The 27680-nt window shown below is 37.1% G+C and overlaps 1 protein-coding gene and 1 long non-coding RNA gene across 8 annotated transcripts in view; both read left to right on the top strand.

Moving 5' to 3' along the window:
- Positions 1-3947: 3947 nt before the first annotated feature.
- On the top strand, positions 3948-11449 carry LOC137246904 (uncharacterized). The gene is made up of 4 exons (XR_010951737.1): positions 3948-4482; positions 4548-4729; positions 4815-4959; positions 11240-11449. It is a non-coding gene; the product is annotated as an uncharacterized lncRNA (long non-coding RNA).
- Positions 11450-12920: 1471 nt separating this feature from the next.
- Positions 12921-27680, top strand: part of nompA (no mechanoreceptor potential A) — a 71726-nt gene continuing 56966 nt past the window's right edge. For all 7 annotated transcript variants that reach the window (XM_067777929.1, XM_067777926.1, XM_067777925.1 and 4 more), the window contains exons 1-5: positions 12921-13308; positions 25165-25381; positions 25473-25820; positions 25942-26036; positions 26196-26305. In XM_067777929.1, the coding sequence (XP_067634030.1) occupies positions 25312-25381; positions 25473-25820; positions 25942-26036; positions 26196-26305 (623 nt within the window). In that variant the 5' untranslated portion in view covers positions 12921-13308; positions 25165-25311. The remainder of the gene's footprint in view (positions 13309-25164; positions 25382-25472; positions 25821-25941; positions 26037-26195; positions 26306-27680) is intronic.

The following is a 27680-nucleotide window of genomic DNA, read 5'->3' as shown; positions in this document are numbered from 1 at the left end:
CTGAAACAAATTTTCAGTTCTGCAGCAAATTAAAATTACGCACCTTGCAGACGATTGTGAAATAGTTGATACGAAAAACTCACTTCAATACTTATACCCAGCAAAATTCTCAGCAACCACTTCTCCTAGAATAGAACACGTAACGGGTGCCAATGTAATCAAGATATAGTTTCTGATGACCGTTTACATTACCAGCTAGAACTGCCACATTGCATTACAGAGGCGCTTCTGAGTAAAGCACAAATGAAGTGAACAAACGAAAAAAATTTCATACGCCTTTTTTTATTTAAAAACAAGTAAGAAAGGCTAAGTTCGGGTGTAACCGAACATTACATACTCAGTTGAGAGCTATGGAGACAAAATAAGGAAAATCACCATGTAGGAAAATGAACCTAGGGTAACCCTGGAATGTGGTTGTATGACATGTGTATCAAATGGAAGGTATTAAAGAGTATTTTAAGAGAGAGTAGGCCATAGTTCTATGGATGGACGCCATTTAGGGATATCGCCATAAAGGTGGACCAGGGCTGACTCTAGAATGTGTTTGTACGATATGGGTATCAAATGAAAGGTGATAATGAGTATTTTAAAAGGGAATGGGCTTTAGTTCTATAGGTGAACGCCTTTTCGAGAAATCCCCATAAAGGTGGACCAGGGGTGACTCTAGAATATGTTTGTACGATATGGGTATCAAATGAAAGCTGTTAATGAGTATTTTGAAAAGGAGTGATCCTTAGTTCCCTAGGTGGACGCCGTTTCGAGATATCGCCATAAAGGTGGACCAGGGGTGTCTCTAGTTGTACGATATGGGAATCAAATGAAAGGTGTTACTGAGCGTTTTAAGAGGGAGTGGGCATTAGGTCTATAGGTGGACGCCTTTTCGAAATGTCGCCATTAGGGTGGGCCAGGGGTGACTCTAGAATGTGTTTGTACGATTTGGGTATCAAACGAAAGGTGTTACTGAGCATTTTAAGAGGGAGTGGGCATTAGGTCTATAGGTGGACGCCTTTTCGAGATATCGCCATTAGGGTGGGCCAGGGGTGACTCTGGAATGTGTTTGTACGATATGGGTATCAAATGAAAGGTGGTAATGAGTATTTTAAAAGGGAGCAATCCTTAGTTCTATATGTGGACGCCTTTTCGAGATATCGCCATAAAGGTAGACCAAGGGTGACTCTAGAATATTTTTACGATATGGGTATCAAACGAAAGGTGTTACTGAGCATTTTAAGAGGGAGTGGGCACTAGGTCTATAGGTGGACGCCTTTTCGAGATATCGCCATTAGGGTGGGCCAGGGGTGACTCTAGAATGTTTGTACGATATGGGTATCAAACGAAAGGTGTTACTGAGCATTTTAAGAGAAAGTGGGCATTAGGTCTATAGGTGGGCGCCTTTTCGAGATATCGCCATTAGGGTGGGCCAGGGTGACTCTAGAATGTGTTTGTACGATATGGGTATCAAATGAAAGGTGGTAATGAGTATTTTAAAAGGGAGTAATCCTCAGTTCTATAGGTGGACGCCTTTTCGAGATATCGCCATAAAGGTTGACCAAGGGTGACTCTAGAATGTTTGTACGATATGGGTACCAAACGAAAGGTGTTACTGAGCATTTTAAGAGGGAGTGGGCATTAGGTATATAGGTGGACGCCTTTTCGAGATATCGCCATTAGGGTGGGCCAGGGGTGACTGTAGAATGTTTGTACGATATGGGTATCAAACGAAAGGTGTTACTGAGCATTTTAAGAGGGAGTGGGCATTAGGTCTATAGGTGGACGCCTTTTCGAGATATCGCCATTAGGGTGGGCCAGGGGTGACTCTAGAATGTTTGTACGATATGGGTATCAAAGGAAAGGTGTTACTGAGCATTTTAAGAGGGAGTGGACATTAGGTCTATAGGTGGACGCCTTTTCGAGATATCGCCATTAGGGTGGGCCAGGGTTGACTCTAGAATGTTTTTACGATATGGGTATCAAACGAAAGGTGTTACTGAGCATTTTAAGAGGGAGTGGGCATTAGGTCTATAGGTGCACGCCTTTTCGAGATATCGCCATTAGGGTGGACCAGGGTTGACTCTAGAATGTGTTTGTACGATATTGATATCAAATTAAAGGTATTGATGAGGGTTTTAAAAGCGAGTGGCCCTTAGATGTATATGTGAAGGCGTTCTCGCGATATCGACCAGGTGATCCAGAAAATCATCTGTCAGGTACTGCTAATTTATTTATATATTCAATAACACTAACAGTATTCCTGCCAAGATTCCAAGGGCTGTTGATTTCGCCTTGTAGAACTTTTTCATTTTCTTCTACTTAATATGGTAGGTGTCACACCCATTTTACAAAGTTTTTTCCAAAGTTATATTTTGCGTCAATAAACCAATCCAATTACCACGTTTCATCCTTTTTTTGTATTTGGTATAGAATTATGGCATTTTTTGCATTTTTCGTAATTTTCGATATCGATAAAGTGGGCGTGGTTATGGTCGGATTTCGGCCATTTTTTATACCAAGATAAAGTGAGTTCAGATAAGTACGTGGACTAAGTTTAGTAAAGATATATCGGTTTCTGCTCAAGTTATTGTGTTAACGGCCGAGCGGAAGGACAGACGGTGGACTGTGTATAAAAACTGGGCGTGGCTTCCACCGATTTCGCCCATTTTCACAGAGAACAGTTAACGTCATAGAATCTATGCTCCTACCAAATTTCAAAAGGATTGGTAAATTTTTGTTCGACTTATGGCATTAAAAGTATTCTAGACACACTAAATGAAAATGGGCGGAGCCACGCCCATTTGAAATTTTCTTTTATTTTTGTATTTTGTTGCATCATATCATTACTGGAGTTGAATTTTGACTTAATTTACCTATATACAGTAAAGATATTAAATTTTTTGTTAAAATTTGAATTTAAAAAAAAATTTTTTTTAAAAAGTGGGCGTGTTCTTCATCCGATTTTGATAATTTTTATTTAACACATATATAGTAATAGTAGTCACGTTCCTGCCAAATTTCATCATGATATCTTCAACGACTGCCAAATTACAGCTTGCAAAACTTTTAAATTACCTTCTTGTAAAAGTGGGCGGTGCCACGCCCATTGTCCAAAATCTTACTAATTTTCTATTCTGCGTCAAAACGTCAACCCATCTACCAAGTTTCATCGCTTTAACCGCCTTTGGCAATGAAATATCGCATTTTTTCGGTTTTTCGAAATTTTCGATATCGAAAAAGTGGGCGTGGTTATAGTCCGATATCGTTCATTTTAAATAGCGATCTGAGATGAGTGCTCAGGAACCTACATACCGAATTTCATCAAGATACCTCAAAATTTACTCAAGTTATCGTGTTAACGGACGGACGGACGGACGGACGGACATGGCTCAATCAAATTTTTTCTGGATCCTGATTATTTTGATATATTGAAGTCTATATCTATCTCGATTCCTTTATATATGTACAACCAACCGTTATCCAATCAAACTTAATATACTCTGTGAGCTCTGCTCAACTGAGTATAAAAACAGTTAATTTTCTTTACATTCCGATTACCTTATAAATTACTAGTAAGAATTGCTGTATTGCAATACAGAAATGCTTCTAAGCATAGCGGAATTATACAGGTGGCAGCATGCTGACATACCTACAAACATAAATACAAATTCCATGTACTTTGTTTTTGTAAATTCGATGGACAAATGTCAAAATCGTACTGCGCCTAAAGTTGATGTATCAAATCAAATAAAAAAGTTTGTAAACAGCTGTTCCATGCTGCCACCTTGTATCGTTGCGCCATGCTTCCAAGTAATGCGGAAAAGATGTGAACAATAAAAAATATTCGCATTTGCGTCTTTTAAAAAATTACAGTTATTTTTCTTTTCTGGCTTCATCATTTTCTACATTTTTTGTATACATAATTCGTATAAAGTTTGCGGTCGTAACTCACGCGTTTGACAATTTTATGAATTTAATTTAATTTAAGGTGATTTTTAAACAAAATGTACAGTAAAATACATATAAAACGCCTTGTGAAGAAGGAGAAATCTATTTTATGTGAAAAACTTGAAGCTAAAAGTGCTACATTTTCCGAAAGTGATTTTTCTATTGTGGATGATGCAAGGCATAATTTGCATCATCGTCAAAAAAATAGTTTAACGTGTAAACTTAGGCAGTCGTTTTTGGAGTGCAGTCCATTTGTCGAAACATGCACTCAGTTGTTAAAAATTTTAATATCTGAAAAATCGAAGTACCAATAAGTGTTCCCGGATTGGTGGGATCAACAATGCTTCCTACGAAACGTACCGTTGCTCCAGGAGAATATGTGCATATCGGTCTTCACCATAGTTTTGCTGCCTATACTTCATCACTGCTCTTAAAAATACAACAAATAAACATATAAAATAAACTTCTGTAAAATGGATGCACAACTTGGTGGAATGGTAGATGTCATGCAAAGTCTCAAAAACGAAATTTCGAATCTTATTTGTAAGTCACTGAAAAAATTATATTTCTTTTACGAAATGCTCATTTGCATTTTTTTCTCTTTTAAGGTAAAGTACAAATGCAAAATGATACTATAACACAGTTAGCAGCGGAGTTCGCTATGTTAAAATCTGTTCTCCTGAAAACTGCAGCAGATCAACCAACATATTCTCAAAGGTTTCCTTAAAAGTCCGAGGAGGAACTCATCCAGTTTGAGAGGGAAACAACTGAAGACAACAGAGCTGCAATGGTAAGAGTTTTAATTTCACACTTTAAAAACAGTCTCTTTGTGTTTCTTTCATATAAAGATTTTAATTTTGTCTTTATATTTACAGTTTGAAAAAGTTGATTATACCTGGAGGGTGGAGTAAAAATGTGGAGAGAATACTTGCGACCGAGGTTGTTCTACAATGTAATGTGGATGGAAAGAACTCCAAGAAAAGGCTACGCAATTTCCCGAAACTGCTCGAATACTTTTTGGTAATATTGACTATTATACGGCACAAAACTAAACAAAGTATTTATTATACTCGGTTGAGCAGAGCTCACAGAGTATATTAACTTTGATTGGATAACGGTTGGTTGTACAGGTATAAATGAATCGAGATAGATATAGACTTCCATATATCAAAATCATCAGTATCGAAAAAAAATTTGATTGAGCCATGTCCGTCCGTCCGTCCGTCTGTCTGTCCGTTAACACGATAACTTGAGTAAATTTTGAGGTATCTTGATGAAATTTGGTATGTAGATTCCTGGGCCCTCATCTCATATCGCTATTTAAAATGAACGATATCGGACTATAACCACGCCCACTTTTTCGATATCGAAAATTTCGAAAAACCGAAAAAATGCGATAATTCATTTCCAAAGACGGATAAAGCGATGAAACTTGGTAGATGGGTTGACGTTATAACGCAGAATAGAAAATTAGTAAGATTTTGGACAATGGGCGTGGCACCGCCCACTTTTACAAGAAGGTAATTTAAAAGTTTTGCAAGCTGTAATTTGGCAGTCGTTGAAGACATCATGATGAAATTTGGCAGGAACGTTACTACTATTACTATATATGTGTTAAATAAAAATTATCAAAATCGGATGAAGAACACGCCCACTTTTTAAAAAAAAATTTTTTAAAAGTCAAATTTTAACAAAAAATTTAATATCTTTACTGTATATAAGTAAATTAAGTCAAAATGCAACTCCAGTAAAGATATGATGCAACAAAATACAAAAATAAAAGAAAATTTCAAAATGGGCGTGGCTCCGCCCATTTTCATTTAGTTTGTCTAGAATACTTTTAATGCCATAAGTCGAACAAAAATTTACCAATCCTTCTTAAATTTGGTAGGGGCATAGATTCTATGACGATAACTGTTTTCTGTGAAAATGGGAGAAATCGGTGGAAGCCACGCCCAGTTTTTATACACAGTCCACCGTCTGTCCTTCCGCTCGGCCGTTAACACGATAACTTGAGCAGAAACCGATATATCTTTACTAAGCTTAGTCCACGTACTTATCTGAACTCACTTTATCTTGGTATAAAAAATGGCCGAAATCCGACTATAACCACGCCCACTTTATCGATATCGAAAATTACGAAAAATGAAAAAAATGCCATAATTCTATACCAAATACGAAAAAAGGGATGAAACATGGTAATTGGATTGGTTTATTGACGCAAAATATAACTTTAAAAAAACTTTGTAAAATGGGTGCGACACCTACCATATAAAGTAAAAGAAAATGAAAAAGTTCTACAAGGCGAAATCAACAGCCCTTGAAATCTTGGCAGGAATACTGTTCGTGGTATTGCATATATAAATAAATTAGCAGTACCCGACAGATGATTTTCTGGATCACCCTGGTCCACATTTTGGTCGATATCGCGAAAACGCCTTCACATATAAATCTAAGGGCCACTCGCTTTTAAACCCCTCATTAATACATTTAATTTGATATCCATATCGTACAAACACATTCTAGAGTCACCCCTGGCCCACCCTAATGGCGATATCTCGAAAAGGCGTCCACCTGTAGACCTAATGCCCACTCCCTCTTAAAATGCTCAGTAACACCTTTCGTTTGATACCCATATCGTACAAACACATTCTAGAGTCACCTCTGGCCCACCCTAATGGCGATATCTCGAAAAGGCGTCCACCTGTAGACCTAATGCCCACTCCCTCTTAAAATGCTCAGTAACACCTTTCGTTTGATACCCATATCGTACAAACATTCTAGAGTCACCCCTGGCCCACCCTAATGGCGATATCTCGAAAAGGCGTCCACCTATAGACCTAATGCCCACTGCCTCTTAAAATGCTCAGAAACACTTTTCGTTTGATACCCATATCGTACAAACATTCTAGAGTCACCCCTGGCCCACCCTAATGGCGATATCTCGAAAAGGCGTCCACCTATAGACCTAATGTCCACTCCTTCTTAAAATGCTCAGTAACACCTTTCGTTTGATACCCATATCGTACAAACATTCTAGAGTCACCCTTGGTCCACCTCTATGGCGATATCTCGAAAGGGCGTCCAGCTATAGAACTAAGGATTACTCCCTTTTAAAATACTCATTACCACCTTTCATTTGATACCCATATCGTACAAACACATTCTAGAGTCACCTCTGGCCCACCCTAATGGCGATATCTCGAAAAGGCGTCCACCTGTAGACCTAATGCCCACTCCCTCTTAAAATGCTCAGTAACACCTTTCGTTTGATACCCATATCGTACAAACATTCTAGAGTCACCCCTGGCCCACCCTAATGGCGATATCTCGAAAAGGCGTCCACCTATAGACCTAATGCCCACTGCCTCTTAAAATGCTCAGAAACACTTTTCGTTTGATACCCATATCGTACAAACATTCTAGAGTCACCCCTGGCCCACCCTAATGGCGATATCTCGAAAAGGCGTCCACCTATAGACCTAATGTCCACTCCTTCTTAAAATGCTCAGTAACACCTTTCGTTTGATACCCATATCGTACAAACATTCTAGAGTCACCCTTGGTCCACCTCTATGGCGATATCTCGAAAGGGCGTCCAGCTATAGAACTAAGGATTACTCCCTTTTAAAATACTCATTACCACCTTTCATTTGATACCCATATCGTACAAACATTCTAGAGTCACCCCTGGCCCACCCTAATGGCGATATCTCGAAAAGGCGTCCACCTATAGACCTAATGCCCACTCCTTCTTAAAATGCTCAGTAACACCTTTCGTTTGATACCCATATCGTACAAACATTCTAGAGTCACCCTTGGTCCACCTTTATGGAGATATCTCGAAAAGGCGTCCACCTATAGAAATAAGGATTACTCCCTTTTAAAATACTCATTACCACCTTTCATTTGATACCCATATCGTACAAACACATTCTAGAGTCACCCCTGGCCCACTCTAATGGCGATATCTCGAAAAGGCGTCCACCTATAGACCTAATGCCCACTCCCTCTTAAAATGCTCAGTAACACCTTTCGTTTGATACCCATATCGTACAAACATTCTAGAGTCACCCTTGGTCCACCTTTATGGCGATATCTCGAAAGGGCGTCCACCTATAGAACTAAGGATTACTCCCTTTTAAAATACTCATTACCACCTTTCATTTGATACCCATATCGTACAAACACATTCTAGAGTCACCTCTGGCCCACCCTAATGGCGATATCTCGAAAAGGCGTCCACCTGTAGACCTAATGCCCACTCCCTCTTAAAATGCTCAGTAACACCTTTCGTTTGATACCCATATCGTACAAACATTCTAGAGTCACCCCTGGCCCACCCTAATGGCGATATCTCGAAAAGGCGTCCACCTATAGACCTAATGCCCACTGCCTCTTAAAATGCTCAGAAACACTTTTCGTTTGATACCCATATCGTACAAACATTCTAGAGTCACCCCTGGCCCACCCTAATGGCGATATCTCGAAAAGGCGTCCACCTATAGACCTAATGTCCACTCCTTCTTAAAATGCTCAGTAACACCTTTCGTTTGATACCCATATCGTACAAACATTCTAGAGTCACCCTTGGTCCACCTCTATGGCGATATCTCGAAAGGGCGTCCAGCTATAGAACTAAGGATTACTCCCTTTTAAAATACTCATTACCACCTTTCATTTGATACCCATATCGTACAAACATTCTAGAGTCACCCCTGGCCCACCCTAATGGCGATATCTCGAAAAGGCGTCCACCTATAGACCTAATGCCCACTCCTTCTTAAAATGCTCAGTAACACCTTTCGTTTGATACCCATATCGTACAAACATTCTAGAGTCACCCTTGGTCCACCTTTATGGAGATATCTCGAAAAGGCGTCCACCTATAGAAATAAGGATTACTCCCTTTTAAAATACTCATTACCACCTTTCATTTGATACCCATATCGTACAAACACATTCTAGAGTCGCCCCTGGCCCACCCTAATGGCGATATCTCGAAAAGGCGTCCACCTATAGACCTAATGCCCACTCCCTCTTAAAATGCTCAGTAACACCTTTCGTTTGATACCCATATCGTACAAACATTCTAGAGTCACCCTTGGTCCACCTTTATGGCGATATCTCGAAAGGGCGTCCACCTATAGAACTAAGGATTACTCCCTTTTAAAATACTCATTACCACCTTTGATTTGATACCCATATCGTACAAATATTCTAGAGTCACACCTGGCCCACCCTAATGGCGATATCTCGAAAAGGCGTCCACCTATAGACCTAATGCCCACTCCTTCTTAAAATGCTCAGTAACACCTTTCGTTTGATACCCATATCGTACGAACATTCTAGAGTCACCCTTGGTCCACCTTTATGGCAATATCTCGAAAAGGCGTCCCCCTATAGAACTAAGGATTACTCCCTTTTAAAATACTCATTACCACCTTTCATTTGATACCCATATCGTACAAACATTCTGGAGTCACCCCTGGCCCACCCTAATGGCGATATCTCGAAAAGGCGTCCACCTATAGACCTAATGCCCACTCCCTCTTAAAATGCTCAGTAACACCTTTCGTTTGATACCCATATCGTACAAACATTCTAGAGTCACCCTTGGTCCACCTTTATGGCGATATCTCGAAAGGGCGTCCACCTATAGAACTAAGGATTCCTCCCTTTTAAAATACTCATTACCACCTTTCATTTGATACCCATATCGTACAAACACATTCTAGAGTCACCCCTGGCCCACCCTAATGGCGATATCTCGAAAAGGCGTCCACCTATAGACCTAATGCCCACTCCTTCTTAAAATGCTCAGTAACACCTTTCGTTTGATACCCATATCGTACAAACATTCTAGAGTCACCCTTGGTCCACCTTTATGGCGATATCTCGAAAGGGCGTCCACCTATAGAACTAAGGATTACTCCCTTTTAAAATACTCATTACCACCTTTCATTTGATACCCATATCATACAAACATTCTAGAGTCACCCCTGGCCCACCCTAATGGCGATATCTCGAAAAGGCGTCCACCTATAGACCTAATGCCCACTCCTTCTTAAAATGCTCAGTAACACCTTTCGTTTGATACCCATATCGTACAAACATTCTAGAGTCACCCTTGGTCCACCTTTATGGCGATATCTCGAAAAGGCGTCCACCTATAGAACTAGGGATTACTCCATTTTAAAATACTCATTACCACCTTTCATTTGATACCCATATCGTACAAACACATTCTAGAGTCACGCCTGGCCCACCCTAATGGCGATATTTCGAAAAGGCGTCCACCTATAGACCTAATGCCCACTCCCTCTTAAAATGCTCAGTAACACCTTTCGTTTGATACCCATATCGTACAAACACATTCTAGAGTCACCCCTGGTCCACCTTTATGGCGATATCTCGAAACGGCGTCCACCTATGGAACTAGGGATCACTCCCTTTTAAAATACTCATTAACACCTTTAATTTGATACCCATATCGTACAAACATATTCTAGAGTCACCCCTGGTCCACCTTTATGGCGATTTCTCGAAAAGACGTTCACCTATAGAACTAAAGCCCATTCCCTTTTAAAATACTCATTACCACCTTTCATTTGATACCCATATCGTACAAACACATTCTAGAGTCACCCCTGGCCCACCCTAATGGCGATATCTCGAAAAGGCGTCCACCTATAGACCTAATGCCCACTCCCTCTTAAAATGCTCAGTAACACCTTTCGTTTGATACCCATATCGTACAAACACATTCTAGAGTCACCCCTGGTCCACCTTTATGGCGATATCTCGAAACGGCGTCCACCTATGGAACTAGGGATCACTCCCTTTTAAAATACTCATTAACACCTTTAATTTGATACCCATATCGTACAAACATATTCTAGAGTCACCCCTGGTCCACCTTTATGGGGATTTCTCGAAAAGGCGTTCACCTATAGAACTAAATCCCATTCCCTTTTAAAATACTCATTATCACCTTTCATTTGATACCCATATCGTACAAACACATTCTAGAGTCAGCCCTGGTCCACCTTTATGGCGATATCCCTAAATGGCGTCCATCCATAGAACTATGGCCTACTCTCTCTTAAAATACTCTTTAATACCTTCCATTTGATACACATGTCATACAACCACATTCCAGGGTTACCCTAGGTTCATTTCCCTACATGGTGATTTTCCTTATTTTGTCTCCATAGCTCTCAACTGAGTATGTAATGTTCGGTTACACCCGAACTTAACCTTCCTTACTTGTTTTTGCTTAACTTTCTTATCACTTTAGATGCGACAATTGTGGATGGAAAAACATTTACAGATTTCTTGAAGGACGTACGACATGGACTGCGGTGTGTCAAAAATAAACACTTCAAAAAAATATGTTTAGAAAATAAGGCAAATTAAAAAATGTATGCAAATATTTACTTAAATACATATGTGTTCGCTTTAGTTTTAATAACTTTATGTAATTACATTTTATGTATTTTATTTTAAACTAATACAAAATAAATGAAATAAAACAAATAAAAATGGGTTACGTAATGTGATTTAGCAACGCATTACAAACCCGCTTTCCAGTAATGCATTTAATCAGCGTTTTTAAATCTTCATTTAGAATACGTTCAGGAAGCGCTTTTAGCTACAAAGTAGGAAGGTATTATAACATAGTATCTAATCACGCATTACAAAAAGCCTTCTTAGTAATACAAAGGCAAGCGCTTTCGCCTAATGACATGCCTGTGTTAATATAATCGGTGGTTTCATGAGGTTAGTAATGTGTTCCACAACATTCGTTGGATTACAAATCCGATTCTAGGTAAGCAAAAATTTTGCTGGGTAGTAGCACACACATACTGCATACGCACAATAAAAGTCACACCAACAAATTGATAGTCAATTGCGACTTCAAAGCAAATCATTTGATCATCATATTAATAGCCAACGATGAAATTTAGTACCTATCGCCACTGTGAACATCAGTCGCCAACTGCTGCCCATTTGGTGGGAAATCTACAGCGCTTCAGAAACCATTCAAACAAAACCAATATTACATATATGGATTGTACATTGGTATGAAAATTCATATGCGATGCTTATTCAAACATGACCAACAACGACACTACCATGACAACATGGCTGCGGGCAAACCTCGGTGGCTATTGAACTCCATTTGTGAATAATTCAACAATAATTGCTCAGAACATAAATGATATTCGCTGAAAAAGGCAGTGCGATCTGGAGCCCTGAGTAAAACCGAAATTTTACTCGCGGCATACTCAGTAGAATTTCAAAGTTTGATGACATCAACGCGTTCGCGTTGTGATCGGTTTTGGTCAGGAATCGGACTGTCGGTTTATGTGTGTGTGTGTGTGTAACGTGTGAGGGCGTTGTGCGAAGATTGGGTGTGGTGCTTAAAACTTGTTTATGCTTAAACATAATTACAGGTGTAGTGGTGTTGCAGAGCTCGCTGCAAACTCCCACAATTGTCGCCTCGGTATTTTAGTGCCAGAACTATTTCGTTTCGAGGTATTTCATACGTTGAACGATGGGCAAAACGCGTGTGCTCCGTATGTGCTAGTAGTGGTGGTGCATTTGTGTGCGTTTCGCCGCACGGATTTACATGACAATAGAATTTTCATTTATTTGTAGTTTTTAGAGAACTTTTTTTTTTGTGCGCTATTATGTGCGCGCATCTAATTAATTTTTTATTTTTGTTGTCTCCCTGTATTGAAAGCGTGGTTCACTTTTTTGTTTGTGTTAATGTTAAACTCTATTATTCATTTCGTGCACTTGTTGTTGGTATTTGCTATTAATGTCGATGCCAATCTTTGTGCGCTGCTGGCACCAACCTAAAATGGCCATCCATCCGCAACGTCAGGGATTTGTGTTCTGATGAGCATTTCAGCATTTTCAGTTCAACGCGAAATTTTCTAACGATCGGTCGAGTTTTCCGGATAAAACGCTTCGACAACGGTAAATGTGCAGTTGGCGCCAACTGTATATAAGTAAATGTTGAATATATCCAGTATCCTGTGAAAACTTGTGGTGAAGTGGTGAATAAAAAAACACTTGGATTGAATTAAAAAAAATGTTGAATTGAAATATTATCATTTATCATAAAGTAAAATTATATCGAATCAGTGAAAAGATATATACCTAATTTACTAAAAACTCGTCAAGAAAGTGTTCTTTGCATTAAAAAATAATTACATATGTTATTTAAAATATTAAGAGAAACACAATGTTGAGAAAGTGAATACTCAGATACGAAAATAAGTGCTTTAAACCCAGTGCTGAAATCAAACAACGAGTTTAAATTGAATCTAGTTCTCGAAGCAAAAAATTTTTATAAAAGTAAGTTCAAGAAAATCGGAATTATTTACAAAAAGTTACTTTAATTTATTTTATTTATTGAATAAAAAGAAAACTTGGTGCGAGCTAACTCGGAAGTTTAAGTTTGCTTATCACTGCAGCGTCTTCCAAGCGGCAGTTGCCGATATTAAGGACGCGGTGGATGAAATGCTATCCCGTCCTACTACGGTTTACGAATTTAATATCTACTCGCATAGCCAAGCAGCTATCAAGGCCTTGAGTTCAACTAAAGTGCAATCGAAGGTGGTCTGGGAATACCTGACCTCGCTTGCGATTGCATCGAACTATTTTATGAGTAAGATTATCTAGGTCCCGATCCATAGTGATATCACGGAGAACTGCCAAGCGGGACTCTTTGCATCGGTATACCTAAACCGGTTGAAGACAGCTGTAGGGATTTCGGCACGTCTCAATATACTTGAAACCATTTTCTGCAGCAGCTCTGTGGGGAATGATGAGATTGAATCATCGAGCCACTTCATGCTTGACCGTCCAGCTTTTTTCAGAACAAGGCGAAGGTATTTCTGTCTCTACTCAGTTGGATCTCCGCAGGCTTTATCCAAGGTTGAGATCAGTCTCATTCGAAACTATATCGTTTCTATGCAACAACTTTTTAATTAGTTATAGCTTATGCCATCGTTATTTTATGTGGTATCACAACGGAAATTCATGCTGTTCAAGCGAGCTTCCTCTACCTGGGCAGCTACCACCTAACCTTACCTAGCCTAAGAGGGTTTCCCTGGCGTATGGGAACAAAGCTCCTGCCGTTAAACTCAAAACCAAAAAAAGATCGATCACAAGTTTTCCAATTTAGCAGGAGTTTTCTGAATATTTTGTTTGGTTACCTGGCATTGTCACTCGAATCTGAGCCATGCTATAAATTTCAAGTTTTTTTGTCCAATGGAAAGTTTCTTAAAAATGGATTCAAGGAAAAAGTACAAAAGATTAAAACCACCTACAACGAAGTTCCTACCATCTCACCTAAAACCAGGTTAATAGTTGCCATTAAAGCCAAAAACGTGTATAATTCGTACGCTGACATCAGTTTATATCCTAATAACAGTACCATCTAAGAGTATCCAACACAACATTGTTTAAAATAGAATCAGACACTTTTTAAATCGTAAATTTTATTACAAAAGTTGACAATATTATAGTGTTGCAAGATTTTTCATCCAAACGTACTGCATACATATTAGGGTGGGTCGATTTGTATGAACGAAAGTTAACCGGTCTCGCGCCATCGATTTTTCGGGCTCAGGAAAAAAGTTCCACTACGCATACCCAAAAATAATAATTTTCGAGCCTGCGAAATTTAATTTTTTTGACTTTTTTTCGACTTTGATTTTAAGGTTTTTTTCATGACCTACTAAACAAATTTTCATTTGATTGGACAATTTTCATGTATACCAGGGATCGCCACGAGCTTCTTATGGAAGCGTGACCACACCTACTATGAAATCCAAAAATAAAAAAAATGGCGACGGAGCTAGTAAAAAGTACACTGTAAAAACCTCGAAAATTCATAAGATACGATTTTTTTTAATATCTCGATCCTTGCGCCACCTGGCGGCGATTTCTTTCCATATATCGCTTTCTATTCGTGTATGTAATATGTGTTCCAAATATTAGCCTAATCGGAGCACAAATACGATTTTTGAAATATTTCGATACATGCGCCACCTAGCGGGAGTTTTTTCACAAAGCGATTTCTATTCTCGTATGTATTACGTGTTCCAAATATGAGCGTAATTAGAGTACAAATACGATTTTTTGAAATATTCGATCCATGCGCCACCTATCGGAAATTGTTTTCTTATTATTGCATTGTCATCGAGTTCTGAACAATTTTGCAAGTTTCAAGCTTGTAGCTTATCGGGAAGTTACTTAAATTTCGATTACAAAATTCTGTTCGCTACACAGGGTCAAGCTAAATAAAACCGTTTAAAAAAACACGGCTATTATTTATTATATTATATTAGATAAATGAGTGATAATCTTAAATTATCTTCTTACTTCAAACGTTTCACTAATATGTATATTCCATATTCAATTTTTAAGTTCAAGTGAGACGAGATAAATTTTTGTCAGTGCACGTTTATTCTTCATTTTGTTTTCTAAAAAAAATAGCTACAACCATTCAGCGAGCAGAAATGGCGCTGTCACGTACACAAACCCAGTCGGACTTGGTAGTTTTCAAAAATAACGTATCGCATTGTTTTCTTGAATGCATTTAAAAATACTTTTACATGCGTTAAATTCAAATTTAATTTAATTAAAATTTTAATTATTAAATAAATCAAACAAAGCTTCACTGTTTTCGTACAGGCGAAATAAAAATATAACCAAAAATAGTACCTGAATAGTCATATTACACGAAATTATAGCAGTTCAGTTCCTAACGGGTACAGCAGAATACATTCGGTTGCTGGCGAGAAGATAGAGTGCGTGCGCGCGGGGATGTGAGGTGCGCTTGCCTATGCGGTGCGCTTGCCTGGGCGTTTTACTAAAACAATTGCGTGAAAGCGCTTATGGGCTGGCGATCCCTGATGTATACCCTGTCCGACCCAAAAATGTCCGCTACAAATGTTGGCCAAAAAATATTTTTTTTTTTTTTCAAAAAACTGTTATCGCCAACATTTTGAGCGGACATTTTGGGGTCAAATGCAAATTTTTTTAGTAGGTCATGAAAAAAACTTAAAAATCAAAGTCGAAAAAAGTAAAAAAAAATTAAATTTCGCAGGCTCGAAAGTTATTTTTTTGTGGGTATGCGTGGTCGAACTTTTTTTTCCTGAGCCCAAATCCTATCGATGGCGCGATATCGATTAATAAATCGACCCACCCCAATATATGTGCTTCAACGTATTTGTATTTACATATATGTATACATATGACATAAAAATAATGTGAAAGTATTTGAAAAGGCGTTCGAAGAATGCCAATGTCGTTTAAATAAGCCAGCCACAAATGTCTATCAATAAAAGCTTACAATGCAAATAACTTTATAATGTGGAGCGAATGGAAATGTGGACAGTAAGTGTCAAAGTGACAGTTGACATTTTTTAAATTTTCAACTTACACACACTTGGTGTATATAGCAGACAAAAACCGGAACTAACATCCGGCGATGCTGTCAACAACAAAATTGTTGTCAGCTTTAAATGTAGAACTCAAAAAATCTCTATGGGCGTGCGTGTGTTTATCACATCACTTGATGGTTGGTTTATGGTAATCAGTTTGTTCGTTGTAGTTGTTGCTGCGTTACGCATTATGCACATAACGACCAAAGCTCTAGCTCTAAACTGATCAACCACTAAGCACCAACAATAATGCGACAGTTCAAATATGCGCTTACTTTGTTTGTACTTGGATTTGGAACGAAATTTTCTGATATATAAATTTTTATTTGTGTTTTATTTAATTTTAGTAATTTCCATTTATTGAGGTCAAAATCATTTTTCCAAATTTTTACAAAAAAACAATTAATGATGAAATTGGTATTGTCATAACAATTAGTTATATAATTATTGACATGAGATAGAATAATAATTGCAAAAACTATTTTTTTTTTTGCAATTTTTTGGTAATTTAAAAAAAATATATATTTAGGACAGAGTTGTTTTGAAATGAATTAAGCTGGTATTTAGCGCAGCAAAATAGATGGTCGATTTAGCACCCTTCTTCTGCATTGTTCGAATTTCAAAGATTTTTTCTTGTTTAATATTTTAGGAGTATGAATAGTTCGTAAATTCGGCGAAATTTGCTATCAATTGGTATATGTAAGTAGCAGAGATGGGGGTAGTGCATTAATTCACTCCCCCAGCGGGTTAGGGGTTTAGAATATACCCGCGGTAGGTATGCCTGTGGTAAAAGGCGACTAAAATACCAAATAGATTCAAGGGGTTGTGTAGCGCAACCCTTTCAGGTTGCCAGCGCAATATATAGCTTCTCCAAAACCAATTGTCAACCTCACCTATCCGTGGCGAATCCTATTTGATTAACAGCCGAGGCTCTGGTGACCCAGAACTTCTCATGGATGTAGGGGATGGGAACGCGGGATGGCCTAGAAGGTCCCATGTGGTCATAACATATCGTTCTCGAGATGATCGGACTTGGTACCGCAACGTACCGGATCTGCATCCGGCAAAGACCATCAACTCGATAACACTCCCCAACCCCTTCGTTACTACTTTTACTTTTGTACCTCCTTTTTAAATTTATTTATTTTTTTTTTTTTTTTTGTTAATGTTGTACTTTTTTCACTTTATTTTACTTTATTTTAGTAAAATATATTTCGTTGTAATTTTTATTACTTAATGAGGTGGATGGCAAATAAAACAGCTATTTCACACTTCAGCCCGACGTTTCGTTAATAATCTCCATCTTCTTCAGGGGCGCAGTGCGACGGGGATATAAATATTTTTCGAACTTGTTCACTTATGCCGTTTTCTTTTCTGCGGGTTCTTCTCAGCTTTCTCGTGAGATTGAGGAATATTCCTTGTACAAAAAAGTGCCCACTGAAAAAGAAAAGGGTTACCATTAGTTAGAGAAATTTTGCATAGCATCAGGTAACTTAGTTCAAAAGTTTATATTTGAGAGTGCAACATGAGTGTAAAATTTTTTCCAAAAAATAAAACGCCATGAGTTACATTTTAATTCTACCATTGTTGCTTGGTAAACTTGGGTGTGACAAGAATATAAGGATGAAATATATCTACTTTTTTATGTAATATTTTGGAAAAACATTAAACAATGCGACATAAGGGCAAGCAAGGCCACATCTGTTTTGACAATACTTTGTAAATGTCTTTAGTGACTGTTTTTTCACGGGAGTAGGATTAGAGCCCGCAATGATAGATTTATTGACAAACAATTGAAAAAACAAATTGAGTCCTAGATTGTTTGTCAATAAATCTATCATTGCGGGCTCTAATAGTAATAAAATGGCTGATTGAGAAACAAAAAATTGTTTTTATTTATAAAAACATTTATATTCTATAGTCCGAATTTCGAAAAAACTCTGTTTTAGGATGAAAAAATTCATTGCAGGAAAATATTAATATTTTTTATATTTTTTTTTTTTTTTTCAAGAAAATTGTAAAAAATGAACTTTAAGAAAAAAAATTATTATATTTTCTATAATTTTTTTATAAACAATTTCTTTTTTTTCTTTGTTTGAAGTTCGGAGCGAATAAAGGAAATAATGAAATATTTTAAAAAAATTAAATTATAATTTTTTTTCTTAAAGCTCATTTTTCACAATTTTCTTGAAAAAAAAAAACATTTATAAAAAATATTAATATTTTCTTGCAATGAATTTTTTCATCCTAAAACGGTTTTTTTTTTGAAATTCGGACTTTGGAATATAAATGTTTTTATAAATAAAACCAATTTTTTGTTTCTCAATCAGCCATTTTATTACTATTTTTAAAACTTATAGCAATTATTATAATATTTTTAATAAACATTTTTTTCGAAACTCCGTAAAAATAATTTAATAATAAAAGTTTTTAAAAAAGAAAAAAAGCTTTTTTTTGGTGGTAAACAATTTTTTCTCTTTGTTTTCAAAGAGTAATAGTTCTTCGAAATTTTTTTTCTTAATATCTTTTTTCTTACAAAAACTTTTTAACAAATAAAAATTTTATAATTTTTTTTATTAAAAAAATTTGTATTTTGAGTTTTTATATTAACACGGGCTTTTCGGAATTCGGACAAAAGTATTAATAAAATGGTTTTAAAAAATCAAAATAATTGAAAATTTTTGTTTAAACTTAAAAACTAAAATTAATTATGTTCCTTAAAATACCCATTTAGCTATGTGTGCATAAAGAATAAAAAAGTCGTATTTTCTATTATTTACTAAAATCTTTTTTTCTTGATGAACATAATAAAGGAAGTGTATAAGAATGAAAGTTATTAAGTTAAGAAAAAAATCTATTAATGTTTTTTTCTTTTTGCAAAAAACTTTAAATTCTTTTATTTAACAAATTCTTTATTTTTAATCTTTATACGTTTATTTGACTATTAGGATGATAGAACTAGTAGAAAAGCTTTTAAAAATTTAAATAATTATTATTTTTTCATTTTGATGTTCAACTTTTTTCATAATTTGTTTTAAATAAAAAAATAGTTTTTTTAACTATGTGTACAGTTTGTTTTGTTAAACAAATTTTTAGAGTGTTTGAAAATAAATATTTGAAAACACAACAAACAACATTTTTTTATTAAAAAAGTTTAGTTTCGTCCAGCTGGATTTAAGTCTTTTGATTAACTTACCAAATATAGATTAAATAAATTCATGATTATATCGAGGACGGAGAGTTGTCTCTTTGTTTCTAAAGTTTTTTATTTGCTGAGCTAAAGAAGAGATGGTACCATATAAATTAATAAAAAATTATAGTCATCTGGCAACTCAAATACCTCATGGAACTTGTATTTCACAACGAAATATATGTATGTGTATTATAGTGGATCAAATTTTTTTTCCATCAGGAGTATAGCAAAAATATGTTATAGAAAAAAAATGTGAAGGTCTTATGGCTGTTACAGCAGAAATTCGTGAAAAACCACCAAGAATGAAGAGCAAAAAAGATTTCAAAAATTAATAACATAACATTACTTTTATTTTGAAAAATACGTTAAAATGGTCAATTCTAAGTAAAAAAATAATTTTGTAAATAAATTACATTAAAATTATAAAAAGTGCGTTTTTTTTTGCTTATTACTTGAAAATATAGGTTTGTTTTTTGAAAATTTTTGCCTACTTAAACGAGTTCGAAAAAAGAAAAACTGTCTGAAAGAAAGTTGTTGGAAATATTCTGAACTTATTTTAGCTGTAAAGAAAAAAAATGTCCATAAGAAATATGTCAAAAATTATAGTTAAAAGTACATTTTAGGCTAATTTCTCATAATTTAAGCCTAAAATTCAAAAACACTATAGATATTTATTTATTTGTTTATTTATTTATTGATTTATTTATTGATTTATTTATTTATTTATTTATCTATTTATTTTTTTATTTATTTATTTCGATCTAAAAAGTACAGACTTACTTACAGACTAGTTAAAAATAGAGAAAAGTTCAAGCTTAAATTTATAAATGCTATTATTATAGTTAAGAAGACCACTATATCGATTAGCTAGGTGCAAAGCCTTGGATATGGGTTCATTCAACGCATAATTTGTACGATAAGTTACTTCAACAAAGAGATTGACGTGCCTTAGATCACGTGGTGGAATGTATGGAACGAATAAATTAGATAAATCAGAGCAGTTTATATTATCGTTGATAACGTTATAGGCAAGCATGAGTGAGATACAAGTTCTACGGTCATACAAAGCCTGGAGACCAAGCAATTTACGCCTGCTGATATACGATGGGAGGACATTGGGCCAGTGAAGCATACGCAAAGCAATTTTGGTGAAAATTCTTTGAACTCTCTCGATTTTATGTGAGCTCCCTTCATAGAATGGACTCCATAAAATATAGCAATATTCCAGACCACTTCTTACCAATGCCGTAAAAAGTGCCTTCAGAGTCATCGGATCCTTGAAGTCACTGGAATTACGTCTAATAAACCCAACCATTGCAAAAGATTTGGAAATAATAAATTCGATGTGACCAGAAGAAGAGAGTTGGTTGTCAAAAATTACACCCAGATCTCTTATCTCTCGACAACGGTTTAAAGATCCAGCATTTAATTTGTAGTTGAAAAAGGTGGTAGTTACCTTTTTTGAATAGAAAACCACGCAGCATTTGTTAGTATTTAAAAGTAGGTCATTACTTGTACACCACTCATTAAAAGAATCGAGATCATATTGGAAGTTAATGCAGTCAGAAGTATCCCTTACGGTTAGAAAGAGTTTGACGTCGTCTGCACACATTAAACATTTGGCAAATTTGAATTTTTGAGGCAGATCATTAATACAAATTAGGAACAACAGCTTTCTATTCGATAAGAAACTTGAGAAGAACTTCAGAAAAATTCCAGTCACTCCGTACAACCCCAGTTTGTGCAATAGTATAAAGTAGTCGACCTTGTCAAATGCTTTCGAGAAGTCAGTATAGATGAAGTCTAGTTGCGCATGGTTCTCAAAGGCATCTACAATTTGGCTAGTGACTAAATCCAAATTGGTAGAAGTAGACCTGCCAGGAAAAAACCCATGCTGACACTCAACAATCGTTTTGACTATGTAGTCAAACAGTTTGCTTTGAAGGATACTATCGAATAGTTTTGCCAGAGTACTCTGTTTAACAATAGGTCTGTAGTTGCGTATATCATTGCGGTCACCATACTTCAATACCGGATTTATGGAGCATAACTTCCAAGAGTCTAAAAAGATCCCATGGTTCAAGCAAGAAGAACTTATTGAGACAGTTAAAAGTCGATTTAAGCCTGACAAAGGTAAGACGATCAGATTCACTCCGGCTCCTTTTATATTTCTTGAAGGCCTTACATTTTTTATTTTTATTAAGTTTAGTGTTGAACCAGGGTGGCCTATTTTTCAGAATTTTCCGTTTTCGCGGAACAAAATTCGAGACTGCTAATGAAAGTCTTTGCTTTAAGAGTTCATAAGAAGCCTCAGGCCCATTAGTGGAGTCCAAGAAGGACAAATCAATGTCTAGGAAAAACTCGTTTATCGCCGGAGCATCAGCCTGGGAATAATTATATTCTGAAATATTTGCAGCTGGGTTTTTATCAAGCATTGTGATGTTAACTGTTTTCCAAGATTGGAGATAGACACTCCAGGCAAGATATTCTTAAATCATCAGATCCAAAAACGAGATCAAGGAACCTACCATTACTGTTTGTTTGAGTATTGTATTGTTTTAAGCCATACGAGAACAAAGTGCTAACATCAAGCACATCGATATCGGATCTGATATTTGTGGGTAAAGTATTACAGCCGCTTGACCAGGAGATATTACTTAAGTTAAAGTCACCTAAATATATAATCTACTCAGATGGATTAGCAGTACTTATGACACTGTTTACATTATCCAAATGTTTTCGAAGACAGCAATTTCACTACTTGGCGGAATATAAGACAAAACGATTATTATTGTTTTATTGTCATTAAACTTAACGCTTACACAGATTTATTCAACGCCACCATCTATCAAATCATTATTAATTAGTTAGTATTACATAGATCTGCTCTGATAGCAATTAAAACACCACCACAGATTCTGAAATGTATGTAATATACCTTTAAAGTAAGCCCAATATGATATTTTTCCTATAATTCTATCAGATGCTACCCTACATTCATATGGCAAAACATCTATTTTGCAAAAGTGGGGGACTCGAAATCAGACTTGGTGTCTCAGCAATTTTTCTTAGAATCATCTGTAGATTACGTTTGCTATACTCCTGATAAAAAAAATGTATCCATACAATTTGACCCGCTCTAATGTGTAGGTAATTTGCTAGCAAATTGTTTTAGTAAAAACAATAACCATAAACGGTAAAAAGAAATGAGCTAATTGAAAGTAAAATTAAAATAAAATTTTGACACATTAAATTTGAGGCAAATTATTCCATTGACTAAATCCCAAAAAAACTGACATTAGAAAGATGTACTTCTAAATCTGGCTTAGTATTATTTTTTTGTTAACTGGGTGATACCTACCCAAAACACAGGAGTACATAAAGCAGGAAAAATGGACACGGATTTATATCCTGGATCTGCTTCGGGGCAACCTGAACACAGACGATACGGTAGTACAGCGTCATCAAATATTGGACGAAAAGACTACATAACCCCGTACCTGAACTTTGATGATACTCTTAAAGGCACAATGGAGGCGTAAGGTTGGCGCAAGCACTCAAATCGTGAAAGAGGTGATACACAAATACACCGATAGTTTCAAACTCATAGACAGGGTAGGGTCTATGGTGTACTGTGCTACTCCAGTTATAAACCAACCTTACAAGCTGTCAAATGTCAGCTGTCAATGTAATGCTTTCATATTGAAAGCCGAGCAGCATTCAATGCAATAACCTCAGATAGCACAACAAATAAAAATGTGTAGGTGGGTATGGGGTCCCTAAAAAGAAGTTGGATGGGAAAAAATATAAGTACATCAATGTTGAGTCCCGGGCATTTGGGAACATATGTAAATGAAAACACGGACGAAATAATTAAAAAAGCCGCAGCCCTCGAAGCTTGTACCATAGTCGTCTTAAACAAATTGGACGAAACTAAAAGACGGCAGGTATGACACGTGACCAAGAAGGAAATCTGTAAAAACCAGTGCGGGGCAGCGAAGTTTCGAAAATCATGCGCAGTTCTTTCGACCTTAAAAAACATCCTGCGGGTTGCAGGATGAAGCGATCAACCACGTACTGTGCTCATGTCCTGGGCTCGCCAGGCTTAGACTTCAGCTATAAGGAGTCACACAGCTATCAATTCTAGAAGCAGCAGGAAGTATTTGCCAAGAAAGCGGAGTTATTTTATAACACAGGTCCTGGTGTCTTATAGGGCTTTTCAGTTTGGTCGCTGAACCAACTCCTGATTACACTATGGACTTGTTCATTTCGCTAGGTTGAAGGCCTCTTTAAAAACTACATTCTGTGAGTCATGAGACCTGATTGCATTTTCGAGTTAATAACTTTCCGCGTTTGGGTATCAACCAGAGACACCACGAAGCTCGCGAAGGGCCTATTTCAGTAAGCAGATTTTAGCACGCTTCAGAGATATTCTGCTTCCCGTCTTACCAGCTTTTGAGTAAGCCAAAGATTACTCTGAACAGTGCAACTGAACTTGCCGGGACCCGATTAAAATTAAAGCTCAGTGTCCGCGTCTACGCTAAATTCTACTGCACTCTCTTTATTGGCAGTAGCTATGACTACCGCGTCATGAGAATGTGTTACTCACAGCGTCGTTGGCATTATCATATGCGACCAATGGGAGGCTATCTCCAGATTCGCTCAAAGTGCTGCCTGCGGGATCAACACAGCCTAGAGATAATTCAGATTGGTGGCTGCCAGACTAGTCCGCTCGAGATGTTTCTATACTCCCAGACTATGCTCCATCTCCGCTTTTGAATGTGGCAGATTCTCTCACTACTGCACTGCTCACCATTGGATCTTCAATCCTTCAATACTGGTTCACTCTTTGAAAAAATAGGTGCTTATAATTCAACACAAGGCTTAAAACCGGGGAAAGATTATTCTCTAATGAACAGTCATGCATTTCCAATATGAACATTCACCTGAATAGCCTCCGTTACGCTGCTGATATCCAAGCTTAGGCCCTTAACCTGGAAGGAATCTCGTGGTTCCACACTCTTTCCTAGAACATAGCAACGATGCGATCGCTTTTAATGTCAACAACAATCGGAGTAACGGGTGGAGCGCCCGGAAATTTTTTCAGGATATCCCCATAGGCCGCTATAGTATTGTTGTAGCATGCTCCGTCTACCACACCGATGGTCCTGGGTTAAAGTCCGAGCAAATTAACGTCAAAAATTTAGAAATTGCAAAGGCTGCAGCCAAATGCCTATTCATCTTGAATCAACTCAAAATAGTTATTCTACGAGCACTTACGGTCCAGTACCTGTGTTCTAGCAGTTTTCCTCTACTCTTGTCTTTCGTTGTTTCGGTGGATGAAACGCTCTCGAGCCTTGCATTAATTTTAGAAGCTGATCGATGCTTTAAAGTTCGTGCTACCAGGCACCTAGAGTCCATATCGTTACAATATTAGCCACAATATTTTTTTTTTTTTTTTCAAATAATTAAAAGCTACAATGAGAACCCACACGTCATTTTCAGCAAATTAATTTAATTCCACCAAATTGTAATTTTTACCATTATTATTATTTTTCATTACAGCTCGAATAGTCAATTTATGCGCCGTAAGAATGCGGCTTAAACCACCGAACTTCATACATAAATAAAAACTGTATCCAAAAAGAAACAAAAATTGTGTTCCATTACAACAACAAACAGATTCACTATTAAGGCTACTTAACAAATATAATGAGGAAACTCAAGAGAAATTTTTTATACTTAGCAATAGTATTTAGTCTAGGCATCCAAGCTAGTTATGGTAAGTAACGACTAACTTTATCCAAAAGCGCAGATGAGCGTCCATCTAACCCTTCATTTCCATTTACTTCGCCCACATTCTTCTCGCACAGCGCAAACAACCTGCAAGAATGGTTTGGGACGCGTACTCTACGAACGTTTGCCCAACCAACAATTACAGGGCTACGATGATGATGTGGTGCGCGATACAGCGCCGCCCTTTCGTGTTCTGGAAAAGTGTCAAGATTTGTGTCTGCGTGATCGCACCGGCACCAACAATTTGGTGCGCACATGTACCAGTTTCGACTTTCAGCCCGGCAGTCGTATCACCTCATTTGGTGGCACATCCGAATATGAAGAATCCCTTTGCTATTTGACATCAGAGCAGGCGGGTCCTGAAGGCATTGGCAGCTTGATGTTAGTGCCCAACAGTGTACATTTCAATGAGATTTGTTTAACTTGTAAGTGTAATGTTTTGTGCGGGGGGAAGGAAGGGGAGGCGTTGAGCGTTAAATACTCAGTGCGTTAATAAAAGAAATATATAATTAATCTTAACATTTTTGTTATCTCACATTTATACAGCCAGTCGCCCGGAAAGAGAATGTCCCAGTCGACGTTATGTATTTGAACGTCATCCACGTAAGAAATTGAAATTGCCAATATCGGATGTTAAGGAGGTGTGTGATTTCTATCAGCAAATGCAACTACAACTGTTGCTTTGATTACCTATTATTATTATTATGTTGTTTGTGTTTTTTTTGTTATTATGATTATTGTCTTTTGTTGCAAGTTGTAATACTTTTGTTGTTAACACATTCAAGTTTGTCTTCATACAGTTCACAGCAGCAAATCGTTCGGATTGTGAGGATAAGTGTTTGAATGAGTTCGCCTTTGTTTGTCGTTCCGCCAATTTTGATTCAACAATGCGTTCCTGTACTCTGAGCAGGTGAGTAAACAAAACAAATTTTTATAATTTTCATATTTAAGGCAATTTCACACTTCCTTAAGCCACAATTCAAACACGGCTGAATTTATTTATTAACTTCCAAAGTTCTCTCGATGATCGGTAAAACGATCCTGAAACTGTTCCGAAACCAAAATCGAAATAATCGCGAATTGATAAGGTAAACACTCCCAAAATAATCCGGAGATAACCGCAAAATTGTCTATTGATAATGCGGATAGTTATCACAAGATGATATGGGCATGACCCAAAATAATATGAATAACATCCCAAAAGCAAACACAACAAGTAAGGAAGGCTAAGTTCGGGTGTAACCGAACATAACATACTCAGTTGAGAGCTATGGAGACAAAATAAGGAAAATCAATCTGGGGTAACCCTGGAATGTGGTTGTATAACATGTGTATCAAATGAAAGGTATTAAAGAGTATTTTAAGAGAGAGTAGGCCATAGTTCTATGGATGAACGCCATTTAGGGATATCGCCATAAAGGTAGACCAGGACTGACTCTAGAATTTGTTTGTACGATATGGGTATCAAATGAAAGGTGTTACTGAGCATTTTAAGAGGGAGTGGGCCTTAGGTCTATCGGTGGACGCCTTTTCGAGATGTCCCCATTAAGGTGGACCAGGGGTGATTCTATAATGTGTTTGTACGATATGGGTATCAAATGAAAGCTGTTAATGAGTATTTTGAAAAGGAGTGATCCTTAGTTCCATAGGTGGACGCCGTTTCGAGATATCGCCATAAAGGTGGACCAGGGGTGTCTCTAGAATGTGTTTGTACGATATGGGAATCAAATGAAAGGTGTTATTGAGCATTTTAAGAGGGAGTGGGCATTAGGTCTATAGGTGGACGCCTTTTCGAGATATCGCCATTAGGGTGGGCCAGGGGTGACTCTAGAATGTTTGTACGGTATGGGTATCAAACGAAAGGTGTTACTGAGCATTTTAAGAGGGAGTGGGCATTAGGTCTATAGGTGGACGCCTTTTCGAGATATCGCCATTAGGGTGGGCCAGGGGTGACTCTAGAATGTGTTTGTACGATATGGGTATCAAATGAAAGGTGGTAAGGAGTATTTTAAAAGGGAGTAATCCTTAGTTCTATAGGTGGACGCCTTTTCGAGATATCGCCATAAAGGTGGACCAAGGGTGACTCTAGAATATTTGTACGATATGGGTATCAAACGAAAGGTGTTACTGAGCATTTTAAGAGGGAGTGGGCATTAGGTCTATAGGTGGACGCCTTTTCGAGATATCGCCATTAGGGTGGGCCAGGGTGACTCTAGAATGTGTTTGTACGATATGCGTATCAAATGAAAGGTGGTAATGAGTATTTTAAAAGGGAGTAATCCTTA

This window comes from Eurosta solidaginis, chromosome 3 (assembly GCF_040869045.1).
Source record: "Eurosta solidaginis isolate ZX-2024a chromosome 3, ASM4086904v1, whole genome shotgun sequence".
In the NCBI taxonomy this organism is placed as follows: Eukaryota; Metazoa; Arthropoda; class Insecta; order Diptera; family Tephritidae; genus Eurosta; species Eurosta solidaginis.
The sequence above is the reverse complement of the archived record's forward strand: the minus strand, read 5'-3'. Positions and strand labels throughout refer to the sequence as shown.